This window comes from Microplitis demolitor, chromosome 7 (assembly GCF_026212275.2).
Source record: "Microplitis demolitor isolate Queensland-Clemson2020A chromosome 7, iyMicDemo2.1a, whole genome shotgun sequence".
Taxonomy (NCBI): domain Eukaryota; kingdom Metazoa; phylum Arthropoda; class Insecta; order Hymenoptera; family Braconidae; genus Microplitis; species Microplitis demolitor.
The window spans coordinates 21,366,388-21,386,407 of record NC_068551.1 but is presented as its reverse complement, the minus strand read 5'-3'; the positions used below and the strand labels follow the sequence as shown (position 1 = coordinate 21,386,407).

The 20,020-nt window shown below is 30.0% G+C and overlaps 1 protein-coding gene across 1 annotated transcript in view; it reads left to right on the top strand.

Annotated features, from left to right (window-relative positions):
* LOC103579599 (protein eva-1) overlaps positions 1–20,020 on the top strand; it is a 48,575-nt gene that overhangs the window by 19,318 nt on the left and 9,237 nt on the right. The window contains exons 3-6 of the mRNA XM_053740754.1: positions 6,884–7,110; positions 9,001–9,139; positions 10,810–10,959; positions 11,107–11,250. Of these exons, the coding sequence (XP_053596729.1) occupies positions 6,884–7,110; positions 9,001–9,139; positions 10,810–10,959; positions 11,107–11,250 (660 nt within the window). The remainder of the gene's footprint in view (positions 1–6,883; positions 7,111–9,000; positions 9,140–10,809; positions 10,960–11,106; positions 11,251–20,020) is intronic.

Below are 20,020 nucleotides of genomic sequence, written 5' to 3'. Positions count from 1 at the left end.
TTTGGTCCCACTGGCAGTCTGGGTCTAAGAGAGGCTCGATTTTAAAAATTTTAAGGCTAATAAAAAATTGCTGAAAGTTATCCAGCTTATCAATAGATTAATGACATCTAGGAGTGGAATAGGACCTAGAAGCAGACCGGGACTAATAGTGAGTCGATTTAAAAAATTCTTAGTTTGTTCGTTTCACAAATTATGTCTTTGCAGATCTAATTCATGTCTTTGTAAGTCTAAGTAGGTTCAATTCAAACCTTGGTAAGTCTAAGTAAGATTTAATTCAAGCTTTTGTTAGTCGAAGTTGATTCATTTCAAGCTTTTACAATGATTATTTTCTCATAAGTCTAATGTTTATTTCGGTTCAAAGTATGCCTTAGATTTCGAAACGGGTAAAAATATCCAATTGATTTGACGTAAAAGTCATGAGCGTCTTTTACAGCCGGTCAATTGTCTCAGATAGAAGAGACGTCGAACAAACGAGCAGTCATATCGGATCAATGGGAGGCTGCTTGTTGCAGTCTCTTGTCTTAAAAACATATTTTTTCTTTTTAGTCTTCAATGTTTCTTTACAATCGTGACTTAACTCAAGTAGTGGAGTAGTCGAGACCAGCTAAGCGATCGGTTCTCTTGAGGCAGATGTTTCACCATCTACAAAATGCGATACTTTTACTGTCTGTTTTTTATGTGTACACATATATATCTATAAATATCTTTTAAAACTTACGTATTGCTACCCTAAATATAAGTTGAGAGTTATTTCTGACTTATTTTTCAATAACTTTAACGTTTAGTTTTATTCATTTTACAAATCTCTCAGGAAATTATTCTTAAAAACTATGATTGAGTATTTAAATAATATATCTGCATACTAACGCAGTACTTATAAATTTACTTTAAAATTTCTTATTAACGTCACTCATTTTTTCTTTACTTTTATTTCTACTCATAAACGCGGATATTTATTTTTTTTTTTTGCGATCAGAAAGTAGACGTCTTGGAGGGCCGGTAAAAAAATACTGACTCGATAATTTTACTGACTTTAATATCCTACGCTGATAATCGGTTTTTAATTCGGCGCCGCGGGCTCGAAACCTCGATCTGCGTCAAAGTCAGTAAAAATATTAAAAACAATAATACATATTTAATTTTTTTATTAGATTCCACTCTTCTGATTAAGAATTCAAAGATTTTAATTTATTTTTCAAAACCAAAATTCTATCTTGCCGTAAAACAACAGACTAAATTCTACTAGCGGAAGAAGTTGCGCCAAATTGCCACCTAGCGGCGATTTTAAAAACTAATCCAAAATATTAGTTCCTAAAATTTCACTAGGGCGCGAATTTTTCAAAATTTGTCCATAAGTAGAATTCTACATTTTTTGGCCTCACGAATATTTTTTTTTTTTTTTAGAAAATGAAATTTAATTCAAACAATTAAAATAATAAATTTTTTATTGTTAGATATGACTTTTTTTTTTTATAAAACAATTAATCAGTGACAGAGATTTCACTCTCAGCATTTCTTCGACAATAAATTTTCCTTCATTTATCTTTTTTTTAAATTTTTTTTAGGTCATTTATTTAAAATATTTTCTGCACGAATTATCTCACACCCGGCAAATAAATTTAAATAATTTATTATCAAAAATAAACAAATTAAAGAACAACTATTAATATTAAGCCGTATTTTAGATAAAACTCATGAAAATCCGATGATATAAAATTATTTAACCGATTGGATCGATACTTTTTATACACTTAGCTAGAATAATGAATAAGAAGTAGTGAGTTTGAGTTTTTTCGTGATTTATATTCGTCGCTGATTCAAACAGAGTTTAGGCAACAAACTTTGTCTTTTACTCTACAACATACTTTATGGACAAAAGGATTTATTTTATCTATAACTATTGTATTTAAATTACAAAAGGATTAACAAATTGCTACTTTAAAGAAACAGGACATGAACAATAATAACAACAACAACAACAACAACGATTAAAGTTAAAACAACGGAATATATATGAAAATAATCTCTCGAAAAATTTAAAAAATAATCATGTTATCGAAACATACTCTGCGCTGTCAAAAATTTTACACGTGCGAGCGAAGCCATTAGAAATTTAATTTAAGGTCAATATTATGAAAATTAATTAATTTTTTTTTAATCGCAACAGTTCCTGTCACATAACAAAAAAACAAATTATACTGAACGTAATTTCGATTAGAGAATTTTACTAAAGGGCAAAATAAGTCACCAGAATTTTTCAAACTATATACAGGGCAATACGGAGCTCAAGGGGTAATTTGAACCGCCTTCAATTCTCCCGTTATTAAAAAAAATCAACAAAAAAATTTTTGTTCGAGCAAATAAATTTTTTCAATTTTTTGGGTGGGTCCATTTTGCCCCATAGTAAAAAAATTTTTTTGTGGCTGGGGTATGTCGGTATCGAATATTTGCCTGGTGTTAAATTAAAATAAAATGAGGTAATAAAAAATGAAGTTTTGTAAATTTTATAGGCGGGTTCAGATTTAAATTATTTATGGCGGGCAAATTAATGCTCAGTACTTCGATAGGGACACAATAATAATTGTCGTATCGATCTGATAACCCTTTACGCCGAGTGATTTTAATAAAGCCCAGATACTCTTAGGGTCGAGCACTTGAAATAAATCACAAATTCATTCAAAATTTTTCACAGAGATGAATCCAGATAATTCATAAGAACGATAAGAAACTTAAGCACTGTATAAACTTCCAATTTATCAGAATTTTTATTTATTTATACTTCTTGAAAATAAATTAAATTTCTCATTACCAAAAAATATTAATTTCCAAACCGAGTTGCCTCACAGTAATTTTTTTTTATCCACCCATCTTCTCAAAAAAAAGTATAATTCAAAATTAACGTCAGCTTAAAACCCTGAAAATTTTCGTACAAAATAACCAGCCAACCCCATCAGCCCCAATAAATTTCTGCCAAAAAAAAAAATTTATTAATAAAATGCATAAATGTACGTACTACAAATTAGATATTATCGATGCCTGGAGATAAATCTTCTACCGATAGTTTTTAATGTAATATAATGACATCGTGATAACGTAAGTAATGCGCCATCCGGGCTCACTAATCCGGCTTATACCCTACTACATCTACACATCTATATCTATATATGTATATAAATTTATAAACGTATAGAATAGTTAACTACGTAATATGTAGGTTGTGCATGTAGCTAATTAATTACCTTAGTAATGGCTCAAAGGTTAATACAAGTACTTACAACAAAGACAAAGCCAAAACTAATAATAAATTGTAGTCGGAAAATTTAATTTATTACTCTGTGGTAAAAAATATACCTGATTAATTGTGATGCTTTTAAATCTTGGATTAGTCTAGATTGTTTACCAGGGTTTATCTTATTGTTTCAAATTGAATTCACTATCATCTATCTGGTTATATATATATATAGATACAAGAAACAGATTTTCCAAGCAGCTCCAACGATCTTATTGTTGGTAATTTAATTTTATTTTTTAAAAAATCCGTATCTGAGGTTATAATTTATTTTTTTTTATGATCATGTAGAAAAAGCTCATTGCAGTTGAATCAGATGTTTGCCTTGGTAGGATTAAACGATAAAACGTTTTCGAGATGTAAAAGAGAGTTGGAAGTTAAGTATTTGAATGGGAATGGTAAGAAAATGGTTGGGATATTAAAAATATGTAAGAGGCCAAAGACCGATAGAGGGAAGAGGAGTAAGAGTATACGTCGGAGTTGCAGGAGTTTATGGTGGAGCAAAAGAATGAGCTAAGAGAGTTCGTGAGACAGAGAAACTTGGCATCAGATCCAGATTTTAGTTGTCCAACTTGGAGAATGCAGGAACAAGTTGTAGAATTGGCACACGAAGAAGAAGAGGAAGAGGAAGAAGAAGAAGAAGAAGAAGAAGAAGAAGAAGAAGAAGAAGAAGAAGAAGAAGGAGTTGTCGAAGGAGCAGAGGCAAAGGCAAGTTTAAAGGGATGTGAGACAGGACAGAAGATAGTATTCCTGTCTGTCGTAAAGGAGGTCGGGCCTCAGCACGTCTTCCGGTTTCCGTTCTGTTCCGGCACAAACGAACATTGATCGGATCTTTCTCACTACTTTGCTTCTGCATACTCCATCTACATCTTAGTCTTTCATATATTTATATATATACATGTGGATAGATATATATTTTAGTGTAGATACGTGTAGAGCCACTCTGATATTTTGAGCCCACATGTATTTATGGAATAGATTTTTACCCTTAGGACGATCAATATTCAATACTGATGACAAGCGCACTCTGAATGAGTACTGTGGGATTGCTTTTTGAATTATGCTTTATATTATGTTGGACGTGTGCATAAGAGCTGTTTGGGCGCACGTTTTATTTAGTGGGTACTAGAACCAAGGCTCGAGTTATTTTTTATATACGTTATTTAAAATTATTTATGTGGAGATGGTGAGCCCGGGAAACTTGAGACGTTGAGGGAATAATTCACTTTAATGCGCAAGATTTTTCACTCTTAACTTGTATTTGAGGAAAAAATATATTTATTTTACGACATTTGTGAAAAATTTCGAGCACAATTCGGTGACTCTAAAAAGTTGATTTTTTTTTTTTTCATTTACGATGAAATTTTGTCACGGAAGTGATTTAGGATTAATTTTAATGAGAAATTTCATTTTTTATTGCTGTTGATGATAAGCAAGGAAAAAATTCCGTAGCCTAGGGTGACGTATTCAGTCCGCGATTTTTCAAGATTTTGTCTAAAAAATTTTCAAAAATTTTTTATGGATTTTTGATTAATTAAACTACTTTGACAGTTGTAGTTATTTATGAAATATATTAAAATATAAAAATAAGAAAGTTTGCAGCAGAATAGCAGCATTCAGCTTTACTGGCAATAAATCCATCTAGTGAGTAAAATGAATAATTACCTGTCTTGTAAACATTTTAACAATTTAAAAAAAAAAATTAGGTGTTCCATTTTGCCTGACGTTAAAATTTTTTTTCTATTTTTTTTACGGTGATGAATCTTGTCAATCGTTGAATTTAAATACGGAAGAATGAAATTTTTATGGACTGGAATAAAAATTTGGAAAGGAAGTAGAGTAATACAGAAAAACAAATAGAAAAACAATAAATCTCACAAATTGTCAAGTCAGTTTAAATTTTTTCAATAAAATATCAAATTAATTTTTTTTTATGCCAAATAATTTATTTACTACTCGTAATCTTTTTAAGTTCAAAAATAAATTTTTAATTTTAACTTTAGTCATAATTTCAATGTCTCAATAATTTAGTCGAAGTTTGAAAAATTGAAACAAAAATTTTTTTTCAAACAAAATTACAAAGTGGAAAAAAAAAATTTTTCTCAAAGCGAGTAAAAATATTTCGCGCCAAAAAAATTTTTTTTATATAGAGCAGATTATAAAAAAAAAAAAGTCGTCTCAGAATTTACAGCTGATGCAAATAAAAATCAGAATAAATTTAATGGCACCGTAATAATTCGTATACTAAATAAAAGTATAAAAAAAAATAGTTGCTGCCTTATTTGCGTCAAGTTTAGCCCTCACATTTCAGGATTTGTTGCCAGACAAATTAAACCGGATGATAACAATAGTCGATTATTATTACTACGAGTAAATCCAATGAATAATTACCTCAAGCGCATTATTTAATATATATTTACCTTTTCGGAGCTCGCAGCCACTGGAATGTATCATTAAATATACATCCATTTTTTTGTTCACCTTAAAATGCTTTGTTGTGAGGCAGCAATAATCGTGATTAATGCGGGAGCAATAAATAAACTGAGTTAAAATTAAACTTTACTCTCAACTCTGTTCCCACGTTCATTTTATTATCACTCGAGTTATGATTTTTGTTGCAGTTAATTCTAAAGTACCCTTGGAATTGTTTATCATGCAGAGAAAATAACTCGAGGATAATGTGCCGGGTCTTATTAAAATTAAAGTGCGTTAAGCACCTACTTGACTACTTCACACGTACACACTTTTTTTTTAATGATCAATTATTTTAACAACTTTACAAGTCTATACTGTGGTTATCTAGCGGATATTTTGATCCGCTAGCGTCTCTGATAAAAAAAAATAACAAAGATAACAATAAGATTACGGGGGATTTTTTCAAGATGGATGACGATAGAAATTTTCTTGGTTAGGGCTTCTGAGGAGAATCCTCTCCAGGGAATTTCATGATAATCATTATTATTTTCAAGTTATAAAACAAGACTTACAGCTGGTCATTACTGAAAAGTATTATCGTTAAAAAGAGTGACGGCATTTATTATCGAATAATTTTTTTAGGCGCCACTTAACATCATTAGTTTTTCATTATTTTTTAAGTCTAATGATCCCCTAATTTATTATTCATAACCACAACAATCAAACCTAATTTAAATATTAATTACCGCCCGCAGCTAATTAATTGACTGGAAAATTAATTAAATAAAATTACGTCATTGAAAAAATGTGGTCCTGAGTTTTCCGGCCCAAAAATTTACTTCTAATGATTAAAAAAAAAAAAATAAGCTCTGGTATTTTGGAGCGTAAAAGAAAAACAAACTTTAAAAGAACGAATTTTTTTTTTAATCAAAATTGTGAGATGTTCCGGTAATTTTAAAAATTAACTCATTTTCTGTCTAAAAATATTAAAAATATTTTTTTGTTTATGAAAAAAGAGTTTCACCCCAAAAAATCGGAAGTGAATTTGGAGTGAATTCAAATTTTATTTAAATTCGAATTCATAGACTGAGCAGATCGAGATGTTTTTTCATCAAAGTGACTTCGGAGTGATTTCATATATACTTGTATAATTAATAAAGACAACTATTGTGATTACAGGGTTATTATCAGGTACTTTGAAGATGTACCAACGAGCTGCATGCGACGAGGAAACAATGTCTCTGCGCTGCCCGCCTGGTACTTCAATCTCAATTACCTTTGCGCGTTACGGCAGAGTCAACGACGCCACGGGAAAATGCGCCTCTGATAAATTCCACCCTTCTTATGACTCGAGTGGTTCTAGTACATCAGTTAATGAGACATGTCTCCTCACCCGCGCCCTCCAGGTATGTAAACAGGTTAATCGAATTCTTTTGAACCTCGTTCTATTTTTTTCCATTTTTTTTTCTTTTCTTTTTACCCTTCAAGTAAAGAATCTCTTCCGTATTCTTTTTTAATCACATAAGAAACCACAAAGCCGTGCTGCCCGTTCCAGAGACAACCTACACTCTACAAAGTAGATATATATATATATATATATATATATATATATATATACATATATATAAACTATACAATTGTATAAAAAATAATCCCAAGAAGAATTGTTTCTCATCTGGAAGCTTTGTCAGTGTTATCATTATTATCATTATCATTTTTTTAGCCATCTATCTGGAGACATTTGAACGAGCTTTTATCTTTTCTCGCTCGTGAGCTGAATTAACGAGCGTTTTTCGGGTCAGCTACCATTCGCGAATAGGAAAAGACATTTAAACGATGAGAGAAGAGAGATTTTCAGAATGTGCCAAGTGTTTTCCTTTCGGTCGCGCTTTTAAGCTTTGCTTGCCTACCTAACGTTATACCATAGTCGTTGTCACAGTCGTCGTTGAGGAAATGTATCAACCGACCCAGAAAAACCTAAATTATTATATTTTTTTCATCATATACTTGCTCACCTTAAGTAAATGAGTTCACGGGTGGTTAATTAAAATTCAAATACTTGAGCGAAACCGAAATTCACCCGCTCAAAGACTTCAGTGCTGGAATTTTCAGTGAAAAATTTCATTTCATCTCTTCATGTTTTAAGTCTATCAACTGCGCTATAGCTTACTTTTGAGGCTGAGTAATTTTTTAGTTAGAAAAATAATTAGATATTTATATTTAAACTGACACAAATTGGGCCGTAATGATATTTGTTTAAGATCACAAATTTAAAACGAAAAAATAAAATTTCCATGTGTCAAATTTTTTTTTTTAATTTCATTAGTCCATTTGCAATAGCAATTAAAAAAAAAACCCTCTAGGGGCAAAGTGGACCGTCTAAAAAAATTTCCGGTCAGTAACCTCATTATCAATAAAAAGAAATTATCATCAAGTTATTAAAATAAAAATTTTGAGTCCATTTTAAATTTTTTGTTAAAAATTTTTGTGGCCCAATTTGCCCCGACAGATATTTTACTTTCTCGTAAAATTCAGAAAAATTTTTACTTGGTTGCTGTGGCCCAACTTACCCTTCTGATCGCAATATGTCTATTTGATTAAAAAAATCACTAATCAAAAAAAATACAGAGCAAATAAATTTTTTTCAACCCATAATTGATTTTGCAACAATTGATATACTTTTCAACAAAACTCACACTTGGCACCCAAATACAGTTTTATATTTCAGAAATAACATAAATTAAAAAGTTGTTTCATGACTTTATTTATTTATACTCTATTGAACATACATTTATATAAATATCTATATCTATTCATATTTATATATAGTAAATAAATTCAAATTCAATACTAATACGATACATAAACACGATGAATGGTTAGCACAATTTCTTCAGCTCTCAATATAAAATTGAAATGAATTTCCCGCGAACTCTAGGTGAACCTCAATAGATTCAAATTATTAAAAAAAAAAAAAAGTAATAATAAAAACTCTGGTTAAAAATATTCAATGTACTCCAATACTGTATTGCATCTAAAATTTTTTGTTATACTCGACAATTTTTTTTTTTCCACTTTTTAAAAATGATGTGAAACTAAAATTAAACTTTATATCCATCGAAACTTTATAACAAAACTTTTATGTACCACTAGCCATTGAACTATAAATTTATAGTTGATACAATGAAAAATAATAATAATAAATTTTCCGTTGGTAAATTTTTTTTACTTCCAATTTATTAATTAACAATAAAATGCCCGTTAGCGAAGAACAGTTTGCTTTAATGACCCGATAGTATTCACTGTTGCAGACTGTCGTGGAAATTTGCCAGAAGAAGAGGAACTGCAAATTCAATACAAACCCGAAAAATTTTCAGTACGATCCGTGTCCGCAGTTGCCAAAATATACTGAGGTCGCTTACAAATGTCGTCCGTGTAAGTTTTCATTTGATTATTTTTTACCCATTTTAATCATCAAAATTGCTTCTGTTGAACTGAAAAATAAATAAAGTTTAAAAGATTTTTGTTTGACAATGTGAGTCCATTTTTGCCCGTACATCGCGTGACAGATGTCATGAGGGCGTGTTCTGTCAAAAAATACAGACAAAAAATGATAAAGGTATAAAAATTTTTTTCGTGTCCGTTGATATATATTTTTCATTCAAAAGTAGACATATCAATATAGAAATTTTTTTTTTATTTTTATTTTACACCCTTATGATACCGAAGTTAATAACGGGAACCATGATAGCGTGCAATTTTTTTTTTTTAGTCAAAACATTTAATCAAAAATGGAAAACATTTTAATTTTGTCACTTTTTTACAACTTTTTTATTTCAACCCAAAAATAGAGTAAACGTATCGTTTGTGGCCACTGTTCCATTTTTTGAAATTTAATACTTTATTATAATTAATGAAAAATTATAAAATTAAATTGCTATTGTAACAGTGAGATAGAAGTATCTTTGTACAGGTTTGAGAAATAAATTACAGTCGAAGCCTGGTCCGTTTAGTTTTGTCCCCTACTACCCGTTATAAGTCTGTTTTATTTTATACACTGTAAAAAATCGGGAGTGAATTCGGAATAATTTCGGATTTTATTCAAATCCGCATTCACTCCGCAAATTTTTTACAGTTTAATAATCGGTTGTTGGAGATAACTCGCCATTTATTTTAATACTTTAGTATAATAGCGTAATACAGCCGACTACTTGTCATAAGTCTGGTCTAGGGAACGCAGGGTAAATTTTTCTTGGAATTTTAGTCTTCCCGCGATCTTGTGTTTAGTTTTATCCTCGACTACCCGTTATAAGCCTGTTTTATTTTATATGATTTTAAACGTTACATTTACGTTTTGTTACAATCTCCGGTATCCCGATTTTTCTGGTGCTCATATTGTTGAAATAAATACTTATTTTTTTACACTAATAATAATTGCAATGAAATAAATTACAACGATAGCGGTATTAATTACAGTAATAATAATAACAATTTTATTGATGAACATAACGCTCATTAAAACTTTTGAATTGTAACCGAAGCTTTAAATGTAATTTATAATTACAATTATGAACCATAAATTACATTTTACTTAAAACTGATTAAATTATTCCCCGCGAAACATAGATAGTAAATTTTGATCATTATTTTGCCCTATTCTTGGGTTATAATTTTGACTATTTTTACGGAGGCTTATAACGGACTGTCTGGTACGAGACTCAAAATAATGGTCAAGTAGGGGAAGCTGTTTGAACTCAGTAACTGTCGATTTAGGGGAATAGGCTTATTACGGGCAGGCTTATGACGGGTAGTCGACTGTATTTAAATTTTTCAAGTGTCCAAAACTGGCCTTGAAGTGCCCAATAAATAAATATATAAAAATAAATATAATTACAATATATAAATATTGCCTGAAAAAAAAAATTAAATTCTTAATTCTATTGAAAGAAAAAATTTGGTAATTTTGAAAAGAAAATACAGTAACAAAGAGATTTATTTATTAACCCGTTCAATTGAAGTATTTCCAGAAAAAAAGTTAAATTTTATTTTCATAATTTTCCAACAAGTTTTGAATAACAATAATAATAAGATAAAATATTTATTAGATGAATTTCGGAGCAAAATATCATGCGAACACGACGCAGTTAATTTAGTATGCTATCCGGGTAAACGTGTAGCTATTCTGAGTGCATCCTTCGGAAGAACTGAGTACGAATCCTTACAGTGTCCTCAACCGCACGGAGTCAAAGAAGAAAGTAAGATATTAATTCATATTATTATTATTATGAATGAGTGTATATATATATATATATATAAATATAAATTATATCAAGGAAATTTGTCGTATAAATTTTCAGCAGTTTATAGTTAAATAATAACAATAATAATAATAATTTTGATAGCATGCACAACGCCACACGCAACGGAAATAGTAATTCAATTGTGTCATGGAAAAAGAAAGTGCTCAGTAACCGCAAATGGAACCACATTTGGCGACTTGTGTAAACCAGACACTCGACCATATTTGAAAATAATTTATACATGTGGTAAGTGCTTTTCATATATATTTTAGGTTATACATATATAGCGTTACTTAATTTCGAAAGGAAATTTTTTTATTACCAATCGTTTTGGAGATTTTAAAACTAAAATTTGAAAAAGTAAAAAAAAAAAAATATTTTGAAAGCCAAAACACCGTATAATTTAAGTCATATATTCTTTTGGCTTTCAAATTTTTAGATTCAAAATAAGTCGCCAAAACGATTGACAATGATAAGAAAATTTACGCCCTTTTGGATTTAGAAAACTTCTTGAAGCCAAAAGGGCGTATAAAATTATGAGCCGTTTTTAGAATTAGTAACGCGATGTGAGTTATTCTATTCATTGAAAAAAAAAATTAGTTTTATAAAAAAAATTAATTCTGTATCCAAGAAATTACTGTTTTTTTAGTAGTGAGGTAGCCCCTATACCCGCTCACTTTTCATTGGAGTGAGATTAAATCACTCAATATAAATTAATAAATAAAATGAAAAACCATAATTTTTTTTTTATAGTTTTTTTTTTTGAAGATTCGAGTATTAGAATAAAATTTAAGTTTGAAGAATAATGTTGACAATTAATTATTATTAATTTTTTAAATAAGGTCCTTGAGTGTACCCATAGTCGCTCAAAGACAATATCAATTAAACTACGATAAGTTTATTGATTTGGACAAATAATTTATAAATTATACTACTTAATTATTTCATAATATAAAATTTCATGAATTTTAAAAATGTATTTAATAAGATATAGTTGTAACAATTCTTAAAAAATTTCACGTAACCTAAATTTAATCTAACGAATGAACGTTAAAATGAAAAATGCCCGGCTATGCGCGATTTTGAAAACAGTCATTTAATTTAAATTTATAATCTATTATAAAATAATTTGATACATCATATTTTAATATATTTAGATTCACAAATAATTATTTATCAATAATAATATTTTTAATTGTAATTTTTTTTTATAAAAATTATAAAAAAACGTCTTAAACAGTCAAAGTGAGCGACTAATGGTATTGAGCGAGTATAGGGGCTTTTACCTTAATTTTTTTTTTTTTTTACTAATTCCAAAAAGACTTATATTATACCCCCATGTATTAATTTTTGATTTGCCGTTAATGATGATAAATTAATTGATGATGGTTAATTTAATTTAGTAATGGGATAAGTGAAGTTGAGCTTAAATATTATGTGATAACGAATAAGTATTTAACAATGAAAGGAAGTGTAATTGCGGGCGCTTTAATTAAATTAAAATTATTATCCTTTGGCTACGAGCTCATTTGAATAATTTTATGAATTTCTCAAAATTTAATTATTAAATTCAAAGTTTTTAATGTGTATTCCAAGTTATTGACGCCATTTGATTAAATGTCGCGGTGATAACTTTTTGACGTTTAATTCGTTGAATGACAATGGGATTTAGTGGTGCACTGCAATTAAATTAACCGCGAATGTGAAATGTTAAATTTTGATTAATATTAAATTCGTTGGATGATTGGATTGGAGATAACGACTAAGCATGAGTTCAATTGTCCACTTTTTCAATATACCAACTTTTTTTTTTTATTTATTTGTTTGTGGCGGGACGAAATAGTCGGTTCAAATACAACCACAAAGGAGTAGATTAAATTATTGAAAATATTTTCGATATCGATCCAATTATTTGGAGCCAACTGGAAATTACAAAGAACGGCAGTAAATTTAGTTGGGGTAAAATGGTCAGTTGAAATTTTCAGTGTTAGATTTAAAAATTGTTTTTATGAAGTTTCGTAATTTTTTATAAATTAGATAATTTTTATAATTTAGTGGACAAAATGGTCACCCCAAAATTTTTTAGCCTCAACTTTTTAAATTTTAATATCAAATTTCGTAATTTTTGAAAGCTGCATAATACATTTTTTTATTTTAGTGGAGCAAATAAGCCACCCCAAAAATTATAATAGAAAATTTTCGTTTCACCTGAAAATGGACTTTAAAATGTCACAATTACTTGAAACCAAAATAATAATAATAATGTTCTAAACAAAATATCTCATAAATTCCTGAATAAATATTACATTTATACACGGAGAGAAAAGAATAGCTCTGGTTCCTATGCTAGCATAGTAACCATTACTATGTTACATAGAAACGAAGATTTTTGTGAAAATCCTGAATGAATTTGCTGGGAAAAATCTTTAGAATTGTGGTAAAAATATAAATGATAGGTCAGACTTTTTTCAGAAATTTTCTCCTCTTTAACGATCTTTTTTTAGATTTTCGATATCGCTTATAGTTATTGAGTTATTAACCAAAAGCTAAAATGCTGTAATTTGTTTATGTTTTTTGTTAATAAAAAACTGTAATTTTGATAAATAAAAAAAATAAAAAACAAATTTTGCTCAAAATTTCATTCCGCATCGAATGAGCTATCATTTTTATTCTTGCCACAATTCTAAAGATTTTTCCCAGCAAATTCATTCAGGATTTTCACAAAAATTTTCATTTCATACAACATAGTAATGGTTACTATGCTAGCATAGGAATCAGAGCTATTTTTTTCTCTCCGTGTATCCTCAAGATATTGCTTTAGCCGACAATTAAAAGTTAATCTCGATCTACCATCAATCCCAATCGTCGACGAATTAATTAATAGCCCGAAGATTTATTAACAATCGTCAGATAAACAAAGTACGGGTCGTTGGAAGCAGTGACAGATCGAAACCTGTTATTGCGCGCGTCAGAGCGTTAACTTGAGCAGAGGGTAGACAAGAGATAGTTAGATTGCTGTTATGTTATATTTATACGACTATTATTTAACCTACAATCTATATAACGCCTTGTAAATTACAACTCGCATAAACATTTGCATAAATTTGTGTCCCCGTGGCCATTTGCCGTAAAGTATTTTGCAGGATTTAATTTAACCAAAAGTAATCAAGTTTCTCTCGCTATAATTTCGAGTCCGACTCAAACTTGTAATGCAACATTACTTAGCCTTTCTTGTAGCGTCACACAACCTGTATGCCGTCTTTAGACGGCTTTAATGTAAATGATACTAAGACCAGAACCTTATACGGTATTCAAGTAGTCAGCAAGCTCAGCCAGTTAACCAGTTAACCAACCAGCCAACCACCCAGTGCCATTCAGGTTCAGCTCTTCTCCTCTTCATCCTCGTCCACCTCATCCTCATCTTCACCTCCACCCCCGTTCCTCATCGCCCTCTTGCTCACTCAAATAAACTTTCTCTCAAATAGCGCACTGACCTGGAATAATTGCAAAGCGCTCACGGATGATAATCTAATCTCAAGCGACTTCCATGAGAAGGGGTCCCAAGCTTTGAACCATTCGCCGACTCATTCAGATTCATTTATAAATGAGCAATTTAATTTATAAATTATACTTTACCACTTGGCTTTTTAAATTTTTTAAATATATATAAATGTCTTTTTTTAATTAATTTCAAATGTTTGACCATTAGATAGCCGATGGAAGAATAACACTTGGAATTTTTTTAAAAAAAAACTTTATCGGTTTTATGAAGTTTATATTGTGCATACTTTGAATTGCAGAGCGATATGAAGTATCTGGGGCATTATGGGTAATGGAAAAAATTTTTTAGATAAATTATCTTAAGAATTCTTTAGTTGGGGGCTTCGTGGTGCGAAAATAAATTAGAGAATTTAGGGGAAAATGGGACACAGAAAAAAATTTTTTTACTAAAAATATTACTAAATTTTTATAGATTGAATATATATGAGTAAAATGAAAGTATGTCCAGTAACATCAGAAAAAAAAATAAAACAAAATTTTTTTTTAAAATTCAATTATGCCGCGAAAAATTTAAAAATTTAAAACTGTTTTGAAATAGCGACTACAGTAATTAATTACTTGAGAAATGTCATGGTGGCCGGTCCACTTGATTTTAAATAAAATAACGCTAAAGTCAAGTCAGGTGGCAAAAATAATAAAATTTTTTTTTGAGGAACAAAAAAAAGTGTGCAGGTTATTCGGACATCGGTAGTTTTTTAGCCATTTGGTAGGTTGCGATCAATAAATCGTCCGGAAATTTATGGACAGAGTTTTCGACTCGTTGTACAATGTGGTGGCCGATGACTAGATACTCAGCAGCGCGCATGCGTCTGCGTTATCCGCGAACAGATTTACTCGTAGAGTTAGAGAAGAATAGAATAGAGCGAGACGGTTGCGGTAGAAGTAAAAGCTACTTTCTTACCACGGGACGCGGGATGTCGAGCAAGTAAAAAGTCTTATCCATATACATGGAGCTAAGAGATGAGATTTTGTAGAAAAAAAAGAAAAAAAAAATAACTAAAAAAGGAAGAATAGGGTCGCGAAATTAGTTCGCAATATGCTCGAGTGAAATGTTTAAGTTAGAGGAAAATATGCATATAAAATAAAAATAAAAAATTATGCTAATAATAACAGAGAGGAGTTATTAAAAAATATAAGACGAGGGCGGTAACTTTTTTTAGTACAACAGCGATACGACAAGCATCAAAATTCCTACAGAATTCGAGCATTGAGGTGCGCTCTTGCGATAAATTCTATCACGTTTATGTGGAAATTGAATTCTTTAGTGCTTCTCATTTTGTTCGAAACACGGTGACGTTGTCTTCAAAATGCTTTATCGTGTGAAATTTAGACAATATCGCACTCTATGGGAATTTATTGAGCTTTTTTTTTCGTGAAAATACATTTTTTTCAACTGAAAATTCGATAAAAAAAATCACCCGCATATTTTATTAAACATCAGAGATAGATGTTCACTTGATACTCTCACACGAAGGAAAAATTCATTGTCCGAAGGTATGTTCGTATAGAATACGTCAAATCCAATTGTTGAAAAGTCACGGGCGCTTAAGCAATTAGGAAATTTTTGAAAGTTTGTTACTTTTCGACGACTCCAAGTGTGGGTCTCAGAAACTATTGATCTAATGGAATTTTTACCGAGACCAAAGTTGTAGGCAATTAAATTTCCTTTCCAATGACCAGTGCAAAAGTTTATTTATCTTAATTAGTAATTAAGATACTGGCAATTTAAGATAAATATTTATTATTGTCAAAGTAGAGCTTAACTTAAATTCTGTTACTTTATTTTTATTATTTATTTTTTTCATGTCATGAAATGAAATTCAGCATTTAAAAATATACATACGTATATATTTTATTCAAAAGTTCTATTCGCGTAATGGTTCGTTTCTCCTCGATGCACTCGGTTAATCCATCAGCATATTTCACTTTATGTCCACGTGGCTGCCATAGCAAAAGGGTTTTCTTGTGCCGTGGATACTGAGTTTTTTTTTTTTTTATCAGGACTGAATGATCACATGGTCAGCGCTGAGTTTTTTCAAGCTTGATCAAAGTGAATATTACTTTAGCTAACGCTTATTTATCCCCCATTAATGGATATAATGAGTCAAGCCGACGTACGATGAGTTATGTGTAAAGGATAATGAACGCGTTTGAGCATGTAATTTTTCTACCGGTGTGCTACGATACATTAGTATTATACTTATAAATTTCTATATATATCAACAACTAGGGTGATGACCTCGTTATTTTTATCACACATGGAAAATTTATCTCCGTTTATTTTTGTTAAATATATAAAAATATATTTTATATAAATAGGTAAATTAATTAATTATTATTATAAAAATAGAAATAAAGTTAGGGGTGAAATGGATATAGAAAAGTATCAGAATTTTATGAAAGTTCTGAAAATTATGAATTTTATTTTTGAAATATTAAATTTTTTTTTTTGTACACGATAAAAATTTTAAGTAGAGGTAAAATGGGCCAGGTCAAAAAAAATTTTTCTATTTTTATTTTAAATATTAAATTTGATCTTCATATATTTTAAATAAATTTTTGTCAGTAAAAAAAAAAATTATTTTGTTTCTATACAAAAATGAGGTTTCAAAATTATAAGAAAAAGAAAATTATCCATATTTTTTAAAAAGTTTAAAATAAGTTTTAAAATTGAAAAAAAAATTTTTAAATAAGTTACAGATACAGAAAACGGCTACTCAATTTCAAAACACAGTAACTGACAAATTTTTAAAAATCAATTTTTTAGTATTTTTAGTTCCAATGAAGTCTCGTGAACTTGATTCAATGCATATTTCAAAAATTTTTTTTTTGTCAGTTACTGTGTTTTGAAATTAGGCAGCTGAAAATTGCTTGCATGTAATTATAAGAATATTAAATTACAATTCGAAATTATGTGAAACAAAATTTTCATACTTCATTTTGCCCCGTATTCTCTATACAAAATATGTCAGTAAATTTATATGATCTACTTTGTATCCATTTTTGAGTGATGTTAATTATTACCTATTCTACTTAATTTAAATAAATTTTCTGTATAAAATGGATTAAATTTATCGTTAAAAATTACAATGAATATCGTAACAATAGCAATTAAGTTTGAATTACGTTATTATATAACTTGATTATACATACTGCGAAGTCAATCACTGAAAAACACAATGCACTCGCATAATACATGAAGAAATAGAAATATTAATCAAGCCTTACAAAAATTCATATTGTTATTTTATAGTGTGAAATAAAATCGCACATAGGCAGCTAAAAAATAAAAAAAAAATAAAGGTATGAAATATGAATCGATGCCAAGATGTCCATAGGTCAGTCTCATAAATAATCCCATAAATTTCTTTTAAAATATATTTTTATCAATAAAAGTCGATTTCGCTTTTCAAGTATCGATTTATTAAAATCGGAAAATCTATATAAATTTGAAAAATTTTAAATTTTTATTTCCTCACGCAAAATTTTATTTGAACCTAATTTATTTTAATTAACTCTGCGCAGCCTTTCGCTACTATTAATAATAATGACAATATTATAAATATTTGTGGTGTGCCAGTAATTTTTTTTTCAGCCTTGACGTAAAATTAAAAGTTTCTCTAGACTTTTTTTTATTTAAAATTAATTAAATCGCGCAATGAACAAAATTAATTAATAAAAATATTTTAACTCGAGGCTGAATGAAATCCTGTCTTTAATGGGTCTCTATGAGACAGTTCATGTCAAATCTATAAACTAGCTTAAATGGGTGGTGTAAGCCAACAATTATGAGACGTGTGTAGGATCGAGTGGAAATCGGAGGACGAATTTAGGCAGAGTCAACGACCACGTGACATATCGGAACTCAAGCCTCGTTAATGTGTTATGGTCGCGTGCGTTAGTGGCCTCAAACCTAATCCAGGAAGGAGGTCGTTTGCCAGCCAGGAATTCACTCTTGCCAGTTGGCACCAACTACTGCCCAACACATATATCAGGCTGTTGATGCCCGATGGCTCGCTAACCTGTGCTTCCATTCTCGCCCTCACTCTCCCATTCTCTCACTCAAACTCACCCTATACTACTCGAGGTGGTTCAATGATACTACTATACCATTCTATATGTAATATCGCCTCTAGACACTTATGCATTCATCACTTTGAACACGATAATAACGACCCACTGACGCAATTTGCCTGCACTCGCTTGCGTCTATGAGATACGTTTGTCACGTAAAATTGTATTCCTCTAACTCTACATACTCTAAACTCACTATACATATCTTTGTACTTTGTACAAATACCTTCTCTATACATATCACTATATACATATATATAGATATATATATATAAATATACAGGGGTTGGAGGGCAAAACGGACTCCTTTAGGAAATACTTTTGAGGGCTCGAATACGTTAAATTTTTTTTTTCTAACGATGCTCAAAGTGAATAGAAAAAATTTTCATTTTTCACGAGCAAAACTTCGTCCACCCCTTACCCTGTCATAAGCTTAGCCTAGGGGATGTAAGGGAAATTTTTCATAGAATTTCAGTCTCCCCACTATCGTACGTTTAGTTTTGTCCCTGACTACCTGTTATAAGTCTGTTTTATTTTATACACTGTAAAAAATCGGGAGTGAATTCGGAATAATTTCGGATTTTATTCAAATCCGCATTCACTCCGCAAATTTTTTACAGTTTAATAATCGGTTATTGGAGATAACTCGCCACTTATTTTAATACTTTAGTATGATAGCGTAATACAGCCGACTACTTGTCATAAGTCTGGTCTAGGGAACGCGGGGTAAATTTTTCTTGGAATTTCAGTCTCCCCCCGATCTTGCGTTTAGTTTTATCCTCGACTACCCGTTATAAGCCTGTTTTATTTTATATGATTTTAAACGTTACATTTACGTTTTGTTACAATCTCCGGTATCCCGATTTTTCTGGTGCTCATGTTGTTGAAATAAATACTTATTTTTTTACACTAATAATAATTGCAATGAAATAAATTACAACGATAGCGGTATTAATTACAGTAATAATAATAATAATTTTATTGATAAACATAACGCTCATTAAAACTTTTGAATTGTAACCGAAGCTTTAAATGTAATTAGTAATTACAATTATGAACCATAAATTACATTTTACTTAAAACTGATTAAATTATTCCCCGCGAAACATAGATAGTAAATTTTGATCATTATTTTGCCCTATTCTTGGGTTATAATTTTGACTATTTTTACGGAGGCTTATAACGGACTGTCTGGTACGAGACTCAAAATAATGATTAAGTAGGGGAAGCTGTTTGGACTCAGTAACTGTCGATTTAAAGGAATAGGCTTATTCCGGGCAGGCTTATGGGTAGTCGACTGAATATATCCTGGGGTATAATGAGGTAGACTCAAAAAATTTTGTATTACTGGCCAAATTTTTTTTATTGTGTTGCGAAATGA